Here is a 14698-nt window from a genome sequence, read left to right on the forward strand (position 1 = left end):
TCTTGCGCTATCTTTCTGCCTTTGATCTTTCTCTTCCTTCTTTTATCTTTCACTCTCTCTCTTTTTCAGTGCTGCATGATATGGACAAGATGTCAAATTATGATTATTTTGCTAAAAGCGCTTCTGTTAACTGGTGTAAACTCTGTATAAAAATGAAAATCCCATTTCACTCAAAAGTACAACTCTGTTTCCAGAAAAGTCCGGACACAGAGCAGAATAAAATAAATAAAATGAAAGAGATGTAAATAAAACAGAATGCAATTATGCGCAAATCATTTAACCCCTAAATTTAATCCAAAATAGAACAAAGTCTATATCTCAAATGTTGAAACTGGAAAATTTGATTGTTTTTTTGAAAAATATTTGACCATCATTGATTCCAGCAAAACATTTGGGTAAAAGTCGTGTAGATTTCTTTGTGAGAGACACATCCCAAAGTTCTGAAGTAAGCTCCATCAGAACCATAATTTTCCATGGAAATTAAAAAGCTGTTCATGTGAAATTAAACATCTGTGTCCACAGCAGGAACTCCGTGAAGTAGCGGAATTCACGAGATATTAGGGGCGTCTACATACTTTTGGACAGGTGTGTGCTGCTGTCAGCGAGGGGTCTGGTGGTCTGTGTTTAGGAAGAGTCTGCTTAGTCTCTGCAGCTGTTTAACAGAAGAATTACACTCAAATACCCTGCAGTTCCATGTGTAGAAACTTTATGCAAATTCCTCTGTGGTTTGTTTTCATTCTTTTTTTCTTTTCTTTCTTTTTTATCCACAACTTCTTCAGTGTTTTTGTCCTGAATAAAAACTACAGGCTCCATTTCCAGAGAAGTGAGGACAGTGTTATGACCCAGTCTAGGGTTGAGCCGTGACAGACTGAGTGTTACAGTAGTTCATTTCCCACACATCAATCACAACACAGAGATGAGTATGTGGATGAAAAGGACCTGACCGGAAACACAGAATAGAGAGATTATATTGTAGATGTGGTATTTACAAACACACAAACACCTGTGAAACTTCAGGATGGGCCTGTACCCACAAAATAACAAAGAAACACCCACCTAACGGACACAGACTGCTCTGACTTATCTAATAGACACAGAAGACAACCTCTTACTCCACACAGAGGAACAAACAGAAACGTGAACTGGAACAAACTGGAGAGAGAGAGAGAGAGAGAGAGAGAGTCTCTCTCGCGTGCTGTGTGTGTGTGTGTGTGTGTGTAAATGAGATGATTTTTGATGATGTCTTGGTTACACCCTACATACAGAACTCATCCTAATCATATTTGCTAATGGAGGAGAGTATGTGCTTTGGCATGGATCTGTGTGTGTGTGTGTGTGTGTGAGAGATAGAGAGGTTGAAGCTAGATGGTGACTGATGAGACACTTCTGTGTGCAAAAGTTTGGTGGCATTGTAAAGTGAGAATAGTTACACAAACTCTGCACTTCATTTCACTTATTTTTCACTGTGTAAAACATTAGGGGAAAATGGTAAATGCATAAGTTATGGCCATTTTGTAGATTATAAATCATTTCTTAAAGATGTTAAACCTCAAATAACTAGAAACCCACACACTCAGCTCCGCTGCTCCTCTCATAAACGCATGTTCCTTACAGATGTGGCACCATTTAAAGGGAAGTTTACACGTTACTGCCCAGGAGCATTGCTACAACAAAGGAATAATATTCAAACACACATTTCCTTACTTTTTGTGCTAGGTTTATATCCCCTTGTGTAGAAGTACCAGGCCACGGCTATGCAAATGCTAACGACACAGTCTCTGTTGAGGTGCGGAGATGAAGGTGATTTGGGCCCACAGACAGTCCTTAAAGTCCTTGAAGGTGGTTGTTGTTTGTAGAATTGCTTGACTGACTCCAGAGCATCAACGAAGGCCGTCTGAATGTAACAGTCCTCCAGAGCATTCCACAATGTTATTTAAGCGTATAAAACCTCCTGTGTATACAGATCAAAACAATGTGTGAGACCCCAAACACAACACAACTGAGTCATCTTTATCTTATGTATAATCAATTAGCACATCTAATTGGAGCCGGTGTTGTCGCAAAACCCCGTCTCTAATCGCTGGCTTTGAAAACCACAACAATGACGGCGGTAATGTTAGGCGCTGTTTACTCATTGTGTATCGAGTGTTGTTGTTTGGACTGAACACAGCTCCTCCCCCAGTTCTCACAGATCAGTTACTTGTTGCAAGTTCAGCTTTCACTGGAAATTTTCATCTGCCGTCGGCCCCAGGAGTGTTTAAAGTTCTTCAAAACGCCTCACGGCAAAGTTATAAACGGCTGCTGTGAGTCCGATTAAAATAAATGTGAAAGCTGCTGTAACTTCAGAGCTTTTACAAGCAGCGGTTTGTGCTGGATTTGAAGGAGCTCTGCATTTCTTGGTGATTGACAGGTCTCTCTGGCCAATCAGAGCTCGACAGGGTTTACACTTCACTCTTTAGTACTTACTCGTCTCGGTTGGAACCCGGAGTGAACAGGGACTGAAAACGGTACCCAGAAAAGCAAAAGAGCTGAGCTGAGTCGCGTCGAGTCATTCTGAACTGTTTTTTCTCAACAATCACTTGTTAACACTCAGATAATTACAGAAAAATAAGCAGGTCGTCCAGATGCAGGCTTTGTTTCAGTCGCACTTTCTGTCTACGTGACACTTTATAGGAATTTTGAATGCATAATAAATGACGTTTAAATTGAACATTTCATATTTAAACAGTGTCAAACCCACAGTAATAATTCTTCTAAAAGGTTAAACTCTAAAGGCCGTCTGCGTTGGTACAGAACCAATCAGATCACGTCATGCTTTCGCTGCAATGGCTCTAACACTTATTACATCAGCACTTGTTGCAGGACAGATTCTATTTCAGGAGCAATAAATCATACATTTCTACTTGTGTGTGTGTGTGTGTGTGTGTGTATGAGAGAGAGAGAGAGAGAGAGAGAGAGAGAGAGATTTAATGTGTTTGTATATCCCACAAGCCTGTGCCTACAGGTGTGTGTGTGTGTGTGTGTGTGTGTGTGTGTTGTCAGGGTGATGAATGTTTGGTCAGGCTGAAGTGGGCAAGGGCCTCTAGCGTTGCCTCAGTGATGGACGAGGGCCACCAGGACGGTGGCATTTCTTGCTGTGCCAGTCATAACCTTCAGAAGCACACACACCCCTACATGCACATACATAAACACACAAACACACACACACGCACACACTCACATACACACACCCCCACATGCACATACAAAAACACACACACATGCACACACACATACCTCCATACACACACACAAACACACACACTCACATACACACCCCCCACATGCACATACATAAACGCACACACACATACCTCCATACACACACACACTCACACTCAAATATCTCCATAAACACACACACACACACGGACAGACACACACACACACACCTACATAAACACACATTCTTTTTTCTTTCTTTTTTTCTCATTTCTTTTCTCTCTCTCACACACACATACACACACACACACATTTATATCATGATAGGTTGTGTATTATATTAACGGCTGTTGTGTGTTGGTTCAGAGGAACTGTGTGGAACTGAGATGGTGAATGTTACTGATGTTGGTCTTGAGTCTGAAGCAGTCGAGCAGCTGGGATCACTCACTGTGACCATTTCTCTCACTCGGCTTGGAAAGAGCTGCCCAGGAGGTGTGTGTGTGTGTGTCTTTGTGTGTGTGTGTGTGTGTAGGGGTGCGTTAAGGACAGGGAGAAAAGAGAGTGTGAGACGTCCTAGGATCCATTTGTTTCCTCTTTCTCTTTTTTTGAAATCTTATCTCTTTTTCCTAAAAATGTCTCTCTGAAGCGCACAGCTGAGTGTGCTGTGATTCCCGCTTGCAGACTACAAAGAGAAGCAGCACAATGCGTGCACAACACATACACACACATGCGCGCACACACACACACACACACACACACACATGCACACACACTCGCTCACTCACTTGAAAGCTCTCTAAAAGCTTAGTGAGAGTGTCTGTGAGAGAAGTTTGGCAGGAGTGTCTTTAGTATCTCAAGAGAGAGAGAGACAGAGAGTGTGAGAGAGAGACGGAGAGAGAGAGACTGAGAGAGTGAGAGAGAGAGAGAGAGAGAGTGTAGATGAGAAAAGGAGGGAAATTTCAGCTTTGTATTCTGTCAGCTGCAATCTGTAAGACAATCTAACTCCACACATCAGAGAGAGAAAGGTAGTACCAACACACACACTCTGTGTGTGTGTGTGTGTGTGTGTGTGTGTGTGTGTGTGTGTGTGTGTTTCCTAACCCTGAGATTATACTGTCGCGTATCTTTTATCACTATGGTACACACCTGATGTCTCCCTAACCTCAGCTCCACACACCTTTTTTCTTTGGTCTATTTTTCCTCCTCCATTTCCCTCCATTCATAACACAGCTTAATTACAGAGATTAATCAGAGCTCACTGACGAAGTGTGACAGGATGAAGGCAGGCAGATTTTCAGCCCTCCCTCAGGGCAGGGGTCACATTGGAGAGTTTGACTGGTCATCAGCAGTCTCTCAATCATTCACTGAATGTGGTTTCTAATGTGGAGCTTCAGGAAATGTGATGCTTCTCAAGCTTTTTTTTTTCAAGTTTGTCCTTTTTTGTCACAGCATTTTTTACAGTGGACCTCAGTTGCTGTGGGTTTCTCTAACACAGGAGTGGGGAGCTGGGGTAATGTCATTTTTCCATAAGATGTCAGTAATGTTTACGGTGGATTGGAACTGGATCAGAAATCTCAGTGAAAATAACAGAGATGGGAGTGGCTGCTGGATTCACGCACTGACGTCACACAGCGTAGATTGATGTAGAGACAGACCCATGGGGTGGAAAAGCACCATAAGGCTAGGTGTAGAATGTGTGCTTTGATGTAATTTCCCACCAGGACACACCCCCTCAGTCGTACAGAGTGGCAAAACAATCAGCTGCGTTTACTCTACTCCTATAAAGAAAGTTATGTAAGGGTTCCTCAGTCAAAACAATGGTGCTAAATTGAACCATGCGGTGCAGCAGAAATGCATCACAGCATACAGTATCACCATAATAAATGAATGAAAACCTGCAATATTTATAATTCCAAAACGAGGTGGTCCAGTGGTGTTCATTATCAGAATGTGGAACCTCTTGAAATCAGCATGAACCACATAATGTTCATTTCGATACAGCCCTAGTCTTTAAAACAAATCTTTGTCCCTGAGCTGCTCTCTCTCTAAAAAAAAATAAACCCCAGGAGAATGAGGCCAGGGCGACAGTGGCAGGAAAAACACGTTTGTAGATGGATTGGAGACTCAAAAGTGTCTGTAGGTGTGAGTGAATGTGTGATTGTGTGTCGCCCTGTGAAGGACTGGTGCCCCCTCCAGGGTGTGTTCCTGCCTTGTGCCCAGTGATTCTGAGTAGACTCTGGACCCACCGCCGCCCGGAACTGGATAAGGGTTACAGACAATGAATGAATAAATAAAATAAAATATACATTTATTATTATAATATTCTGGGCCAACTTCAAGGAAAATCTTGAGTTCTACCACAAAGATTGTATGGTTCTACAAGAGTTCTTTATTGAAGGAACGGTTCTATATAGAACCCTGAACACTTGAAGAACCTGTTGCATGATTAAAGAGTTCTTTGTATTGTGATGGGGTTCTTCCGATCGATGGAGAATATTCTGTAGATGGTGCTGTACAGAACCTTTCCAAACAGGCTCTTACAGCCATTTTCTAAAAGGTTCTGTACAGAACGATCTACAGCACATTCTCCATTGATCTGAAGAACCCCTTCACAATGCAATTAACCCTTTAATCATGCAGAATGAGCTTCAAGTGTTCAGGGTTCATTGTAGAACCATTTTCTTTACTAAAGAACCCTCGTAGGAGTTTCATTTTAAAGTTTGTAAGGGAAAATAAAGACGAGTGCCTAATGCAGTGTTTACACTCTTTCTCCTTGTGTTCCAGGTGTGAAGATGAGGAAGTTTGCATACTGTAAGGTAGTGCTGGCTACCTCTCTGGTGTGGGTGATGCTGGACATGTTCATCCTCCTCTACTTCAGCGAGTGCAATAAGTGCGATGACAAGAAAGGCCAGGGCCTGCCAGAGAGAGGAGGTTTGTATATGCATGTCTGAACATTAAAGCAACACTGGGTAGTTTTCTTACCATACAATTACAACTTCAAACTCACTGTGATGCTCCACTGAGCTGTAACAGGGAGAGAATAGATCCTCTGTCGTAGCCACTCTGGGTCGTAGCTACTATGTAACTTTTGGAGGCAGGCAGGAAACCACCTCCTTCCCGTCCCCGCCCCTTGCCCCTTAATTTCAGGATCTTCAACTATAGGGGGAGCCCAGGAGCAGAAATGCCAACTCTTATGCAGTGTTACTTTAATATAGCACTGTATATGTAGGAAAACATCTAGACATTTTTGTATCTTAAACGTCTACCTACGTACTGCAGACAGAGCTACAAAGCTGTAGCTGTAGTTTTACCATAATCGTCGTTGGATGTGCGATGTTACGTGGAACACAGTAGTTGGGCTTCATTACATCTATTTTTGCTGCTAGTCACAAATATGTGAAACTATTCTCATTTACTCTGAGGTATAACCAGAGGCTGATTAAATCTGCACAATATCATTTATTTTATTCTATTTTTGTTGTGGAAAGACAATGTTTGTTGATGGTTGCTGTGTAGTGTATTACTGCTCTTTTATTTGTATTGATTTTATTTAAGTAAGTTTACTTCTTAAAGATGGCATGATTTTAATCTAAAAACCATGTGTATAAAGCTCTGAGTTTGTCTCCTCTCCATGTGCTGTTCTGCAGTCGGTTTGCTCTGGAAACCGCTCTAATGTGTTTACGAAGCCTCAGTGTCTGTAAATGGGTAAAAAATTGAAGTGTCTGGGTCCAGTGCTAGGCTTTCTCTCTCTCTGCTCACAGCAAAGAAACGCCATCTGCAGGTTTTTAGACAACGGAGAGACTCCAAACTCTGAAAAGCACGAACCGAGATGAGGATGTTGCTCTATTCCTGCTCCATAGGGGGGTAACACTGACTTATTTTTGCTGTTACAGTTACATTACTTAAGGTGGAACTGACTCTAAATTCAGGAGAGCGCTAACTGCATGAAAGTAAACACAGAGGGAAAGTGCTACAAAACTAAACAGCTGGAGTGACACATGAGTTTCTGTGGGAATTCAAACAGTGAATAAACACTTACAGACAATTTACACTTCAGACACCAACGAGATACAGTCGCTTCTTACTCACACACACTGCTCCACATTAGAAGATACAGAGCTTCTTACTCACACACACCGCTCCACCTTAAAAGATACAGTCACTTCTTACTCACACACACACCGCTCCACCTTAAAAGACACAGTCACTTCTTACTCACACCGCTCCATCTTAAAAGATACAGAGCTTCGCTGAAGTAATACTGAAGCGTTCTTACTTTAATCCTCTGTTTTACCCCGGAGTACAGAGATGTAGCATCCTGTAATATCCCTTCTAGACACAACCTTTTTCGTTCACAGATGTGCCCCTTATATGCAAGAAACATGCAGCACTAATATCATGACACGTTCGATTATTTACTTCTGGTGAATCTAGTGATATCAGAAAAACTAAATATCACAATGTCGTTTTTTCCCATGCATCGTTCAACCCTAGTTTCACTTGAGTTTCTTTAAAGAAATCCTCATTCTTTGAAGCAGTGTTGACCCTGATTGCTTTGCAGTAGGGTTTTTTACGTTGGTTAAATGCGATGCCTGAAGCTGAAAACTGTGAGTAAAGCCAAATGTCCCAATAAATTCTCAAGACCTGTCTGAAATTCAAACCCCGGAAACCTGAGCCTCGACTCAGAGTCCCATGAATCAGCTTGTGGCCGTCTCTGGCACATCCACATACGCAACCTGAGCACAAACAGGTCTATGAGCATTTTGAGGCAAACCATGGCTTTATGATGTTTACGCTCGCAGCTCTTTCTGGTGCTAATTGTTGCGTTTTGTTGGTGGTAGTGGGCTGGGAGGCATCTTTTACTCTCTCCCTTGGTTTTTCTCCTCTCATAATTCTGCTGTTTATCTCTTATTCAGGGTCTCTGTCTGCCACAGGCTGTTTGTGCCTGATACGGTGATAAATAATACGGGCCAGCATCAAACTTTGTGTGGAAACAATGCACAATATAAAGGGAACAGTATTGATTTTATGTGTGTGTCTGAGAGAGTGAAAAGGGCTGAAATGTGATCTGATGGTACAAGAACAGAGCTTTGTACACAACCTAATGTAGCTTTTGTTTTTGAAATATGAAAAACAAGCACTTTTTTAGCTCTTTTTCTTTGGTAGAGGCCCAAGATTATTATTATTATTATTAACCCTAACCACCACAATTAGTAATAATAATAATAATAATAATCGGGACAAAAAGGCAGAATTTTTCATATTATTTTCAAATAATCTCCATTACGTTTAAGATCTGCAACAAATATTTCAATGGCGCAAAGAGAGGGAGGCTCTGTTGCAGCTGTCAGTGGAAGAACTAAACTGAGGAAACGCTCTGGACGTGTAACACATTTTCTCAGGTTCTCTTTGTAGGAGACAGTCCACACCATCCTCTCTGTAACACCCAGGAACAGCCCACTATCGCTTTTACTTCTTCTTCTTTCAGAACAAAACCCCAGCATCACACAGTGCTTCTGTTGCCGTGATCCACAGTTTATAGCCCCGCCTCCCGATGACATCTGAACTCACACAACGACGTGAACGAAGAACGATCCGTGTCAAACGTGTAGTGTTCCCTCTCTCCCGTCCGAGACACGTCACGAGTTTATAGCTCTAATCTGACACAGTGTACGTTGTGAAAGACAAAAATATCGTGGAGTCTGATCCCGGCGTAAAACTGTGTGAACATAGCTGGTGTTCCCAAGCTTCCAGTGATGTTCAATCTGTGCTGTTTGTTTACTGAAAAGCCTCAAAGTCACGAACCTTTCCTCACACAGAAGCGAAGCTCAATACGCTTGTGTGGGAAAAATAGATGGCGGCTGGATTTATTGCGTTCGTGTCGCTGTTGTGTTCTTCTGATTGCGCTAAATCCCTCGTGCCCATGTAGTCACGATTGTCCTTGTTTTCAACCAGCCGTGGGATTTCTCTCCGCTGTGATCCTATCTGTAGTAATCTAACCAGAAATGCAAGGTGACATATTATTCCTAGCTTGTAAAGCACTATGGCTGATTGAAACAGTGTTTCTCTGCTTACCTCACGGCCTCAACCTCACCGTGTTAGAGGAAAATCTCTAGAGCGACCTGGAACAACATTAGCCATGTGAGCATCAGTGAATAAGGATAGTTAGCCTTTATAATGTGAGTTTTGATCCCACCCAAGCTGAGAAACGAACAGAAAATCTGCCACAATACCAGAATTACCGTATTCTCATCTACAAATGGGGGCACAGCAGAAAAAAAATGTCGAAGCAAACCCCTGGTATAAGCAATGATGTATATATCTGTGTTAGTGACGTGGTGTGGAGGGGTAACTGCAGAACGACACAGACACCAACGCAGAAGAACAAACGCTCACAACGGCGTAGGCGAGTCTTTCCTTTAGTGTGTGTTGTGTTGGTACGAGTGGATTAGACGCAGATGGAGTGCTGCTGCTGGAGTTTTTGAGCCCCTCTGTGTCACTGCTGACACCAACCAAATATATGCACTACCCCAATAATATCAGCACTGTGGGGGTCCACTGGGGGTCCTTAAAGAACAGAGGATGGAGCAACAGATGGACCACTGAGAGCGTGTAAACAGTCAGTGGACAGTGAGTGTAGACATGAGGTGGAAGTATAATCCAAGGCAAGAAAATAAACTGTTACAAACTATTAAAAGACTTCAGTCAAAGTTCTAAAAGTCCAAAATGAATAGCTGAGAAAAAACAGTATTGTGTGAGTTATCGAGGCTGGGTGATGAGCCAATTTAAATTCACATTTGATTTAAATGTGATTTTTCACTTGTTTCAATGAGCTAAAAAAGATCAATAATTAATATCTAATTACAACATGAAGGTCTTATTCACATTAAGAACGGTGTCTTCAAGAGCTACACACATGGGTCACTTTGTATTTAGGGATGTGCCTGGGTTTGGGAGATAACTCCAGGTGCCAGGATTTAACCCATTAGAGCCCAGACTCAGTTCACCGTGAAGCTAAATTATGAGAAAAATAAAACGGACCAAAAAAACAACATGGAATCCTTTTTATTTTGGACATTTCTTGCCACATTCTGAAAATATGTTTTTGTTAAAATCCCAGTGTTACATAAACACCACAACCACTTGTAGCTTGTTTTTCAACAGTTTGATCTTAGGATGAGATCAGAGAGGGTTTCAGATGTGACTAAAGCAATGAGCTTTACAATAAGAATATCTGTGTTCTCTGTGCACTCATCATTCTGTAGATGAGGTCACACTTTCACAAACTGCCATATGACTGCATCCTGGACGTTCAGTAAATGTCACTAAGGCATATTATTATTAAAATGAAGGATATTTCCAGACCTTATAAAGGGCTTGTTACGTATGTGTTATCATGGGCTTAAGAATTGAAATGATGTGGTTCCACTATTTGTTCATATTTAACATAATAAACTGAGGTTCACTGTGCTTGAGGGAACACTAGGTACAATTTGTACCTTAAAATTACAGCTTCCAAATCATGTGATGCTCCTCTGAGCTGTAATAAACAGACCAGAGCCTCTGTCGTTACTGCTCCAGGCTCAGCGCTGCAGAAACTGCACTGTGTAACTTTGGGAGAAGGGTAGGAATCCACCCACCTCTACACTACCCACTACACCTCGATTTCAGGATGGTGCTGTAAAAGGGAATAAGACTCTGCAACTGTAGGTGGAGACCAGGAGCAAAAATCCCAGCTTTTACCTAGTACTCCTTTAAAGGGAAGTCTGTCTTTTTTAGTGTGAATATTTTTATTCCAAGAGACTCCTGAGAGATCAATAAATCCCAAACTAAAGTCCACAGTTAAGTTTCTGAATAATGTTGAATAATGGTAACTGTTAAAGTCAGACAAATGCAGCATAAATAATTCCTAGCATTTGGCCCAAGTAATATTAAAAAAATAATGATGAAAATTTCCACAGCGACAGAGGGCTTTTCCAGCTTGTGGTTTTAACAACAACTGAAATGAGTCTTTGCCCATAAACAGACGTCATGTTGTGTATTACAAGCGTTCCTCTTCTTTTCTCAAGCAGTGGGCGGTCTCCACCTTGGTCTCTGCTAAGCTACTTTGCTGCAAAAAAACCCAAAGTGCTGTAACGTGCTTTAGACTGCTGCCAAGGAGGTGTTTTTTTAAAGACGATTAAAAAGTCAGAGTTTTTTCAGCTGTAGCTACTGTATCTCCATTTAGCTACGAACAACAACAATGGGATGTTTTCTTCACTATTCTTCCTCAACAAACGTTATAAACCGTGCACTGCTGCACCTTTTGGTTGTAATGTTTCTAGCGTTTGATTTGAAGCTTTTAATAAGCAGCTTCTGGTTCTCAAGGAAAAGGACATCGTCTTACCTGTGTTTATAAATGCACATTTCAGCCGTTGCTAGCACTTTATAAATGAAGCAGTAATGTTGTAGATTATAGTGACAGTGTGTAGTTATTAGACACAGTTCTGATTCTGATCACGACTCCAGTTCTCACTTCAGGGACATGATCTTCACAGCTTTTCTTTGACATTCCTATAACCTTTGACCTGAAGATAAATAGCTGAGTTTGTCTGGTCAGTTCAGTTCTGCATTAGTCCCTCAGGCGCAACATATTTTCTTCCTGTCCCATCTCCGAACACGCCTTAGTCAACTAATGGAGCTTCTGTACCAGGCTCAAATGTGTCTGGCCCTGAAATAGAACTAAAATATGAACTGCCCAGGGGTCTGCAAGGGCACAGAGAGTAGATCTGGACGAAGTTTTGGCAGCATTCACCTGAGACAAGACATTTATACTTTGTTCCAAATAAAGATCATCAGTGGAAGCTTCCTGCTGTATTTATGTTGTGTGTGTGTCCTCTGCACTAAAGTCATTTGATGTTGTGTAAAAGGGACAGGACAATATTGCTTTCTAATGCAGCCTGTTAAAAAAGTACTCGCACACATTCGCAAATGTTAAAAAAAAATAGAAGTGATGTTTACATGCTGAAGCTGATGTAATCTTTTTCTTTCTGCTGTAAATCTGACCTTAATCTCACTAAATCATGCTTTTGGCTTTAATACACATCAAAACCTAGTGCAACACAAACACTATCGCATACATGCTCACGGCTAACCGCTCTTCTTAATGATTGTCGAAATTGCTGTTTAGAGTGTATCAAACCTGTTTGTTGTTCTGAGAGGCTAGAGTCTTTCATCACCGTGTGTTAATCTCAAAACCAGAAGCATCTTTTCAGAAGGATGGGGGGTGTGGGTTTCAACATAGGGGTGAATGATTTCCAAGACATCGACTGACACCAGTTTAAGGACGACATTCATGATTTAGATCAAAAACCCTGTGTATAAAACTCTAAATGTGTTTCCTCTCCAAGGAAACCGCTCTAATGTGTTTACAAAACCCCAGTGTCTGTAATTGGGTAAAACACAAAGTGTCTGGGTCCGGTGCTAGGCTTTCTCTCTCTCTGCTCACGGCAGAGAAACGCAATCTGGAGGTTTTTAGACAATGGAGAGACTCCAAATGCTGAAAAGCACCAACCGAGATGAGGATGTTGCTCTGTTCCTGCTCCATAGGGGGGTAACACTGACTAATTTTTGCTGTAGATGGAACTGACTCTGTTCTCTTTAAATTAGCAATCGGTAACATATTTACTACATTCAGTCATAAAATGATCAGTCCTGTTGGATTTTGGACCACACTCACCTTAGTTCTGACCCTAAGCTGTGTCTATGGAAAGTTATGCAACATCTGTAAATACAGCGGCTTCAGACAAATTGCCTTCCTACGCAACATACCTTTTCATTTATCTACACACTTTAAAAAGATGATTCTACAAGGGTTCTTTATTAAAGGAAATGGTTCTATAGAGAACCCTGAACACTTGAGGAACCTTTTGCAGAATTAAATGGTTATTTTCACCAAGCAGAGTTTAGAAAAGGGTTCTGTACGGCAACAAAATCAAATCAAAATTGTTACAGTAAATGAACCCTTTTTGGTGCCGTATAGAACCTAAAAGGTTCTCTGTAGAACCCTTTCCTTTAATAAACCCCCTTGTAGAGCCATCGTTGTTAAGGGTAGGACTGTATTTCATACAGTGTCATATATGATATAATGGAGTCTCTTTAAGATGAACTTGGCACAGTTTGAAGTGTGATGATTAAGGCACATATTATTTTTTTGTCAAATTTCTCTTTGGATTTTTTTACAGCCTGGGGTCTTTTCCTTTAAACAAATAAACAAATAAACAGTATTTTTGACATATTTCTAAGCTCACATTGTGGGGGTGAACACAGCAGTGTATCTGAGGTGCTTTCTATTAGCCAGAGAGGCAATATAAGGACTTTTATTGTCTGTTTAATGGGCCACGCTTGCTTTTCATATTCCTAAATGAAGAATCAGCTGCCTAGTTAAATAACATGAAATTAAATTAAGAGCTGCATGTAAAGTAAGAAGCAGCCCACTATTATATTCAAAGAGTCCCACATAATTACGCTTTGACATTTTATAGTGAGGTAGCAGCAACATTCAAAGCAAGAAATCAGATGATTCCCTTTTTCTGTGTTGTTTGCACCTTGCTGAAATGTGACGGAACGCTTGTAGACACTTTCTCATCCAGCGTTTTATCTAAGATGTTCTTGCTCTCTTGTGTCTGTATGGGTTCCCTTCGGTCCGCCAACACTTGTTGTTAGGTAACTGTCCAGGCGGTGATCCTGCCCTGTGCCCAGTTATTCCAGGGAGGCTCTGGAACCATTGTGACCCTGAAGCAGATGAAGCAGTTACGGAAGAAGAATGAATGAGGAGCTTCTTCCCATCTTTGTTACATTAACAGTCTTTCCTCTGCAACCATCTGAAAATCCAAAACACACACACACACACCCAGAGAAACACACACAGGCATCAGCAGCTATAATCACCCATCCTTTATTAAACTCTCAGAAGTTTCTGACGTAGGTGAATGGCCACAGATCCGCTGTTAACTCACAGAGAGTCGGAGCTGGTGTGCAATAAAGGTGAACCCCCAAGCATCATATTGAAAATACACCGCCCCTCACCGTCGACAAACTAAACTGGACCCACTTACCTACACCACTGGTTGTAAATACAGTGGAAATTAAACTACTCAGGCCCCGCTGCAGTTTTATTTCTGGCCCTGTCACGGTTCTGACGTCGAAGCTGCATTTTCATGTTGAAGATTTATAACTATCATTTGTATTTCTATGTCTGCAAAATCAGAATATTTGTGACGGCACCCCGTTTGAGAAAGGCAGCTCAGGCTTGACATTGGACATGGTGACCTCAGGCTCATTTGTGGCTGCTACAGAATGTCACTAAGCAGAACAAACTGTCCCTTTTCAAGAAACGCAAATAAAGACTGAATGAATCCTGGTTATAATGAGGCTAATCATTTATAGAGATGAATATATAATCACTACGGGAGAACAGCATGTTCTGTTATCTGATTAGTTGAAACAGTCTGACGCA

General features: G+C 41.4%; 1 protein-coding gene across 2 annotated transcripts in view; it reads left to right on the forward strand.

Annotated features, from left to right (window-relative positions):
• galnt1 (UDP-N-acetyl-alpha-D-galactosamine:polypeptide N-acetylgalactosaminyltransferase 1) overlaps positions 1–14698 on the forward strand; it is a 145074-nt gene that overhangs the window by 72981 nt on the left and 57395 nt on the right. For both annotated transcript variants that reach the window (XM_066683791.1, XM_066683713.1), the window contains one exon: positions 5986–6132. In XM_066683791.1, the coding sequence (XP_066539888.1) occupies positions 5994–6132 (139 nt within the window). In that variant the 5' untranslated portion in view covers positions 5986–5993. The remainder of the gene's footprint in view (positions 1–5985; positions 6133–14698) is intronic.

The sequence above is a fragment of the Hoplias malabaricus genome, chromosome 1 (genome assembly GCF_029633855.1).
Source record: "Hoplias malabaricus isolate fHopMal1 chromosome 1, fHopMal1.hap1, whole genome shotgun sequence".
Taxonomy (NCBI): domain Eukaryota; kingdom Metazoa; phylum Chordata; class Actinopteri; order Characiformes; family Erythrinidae; genus Hoplias; species Hoplias malabaricus.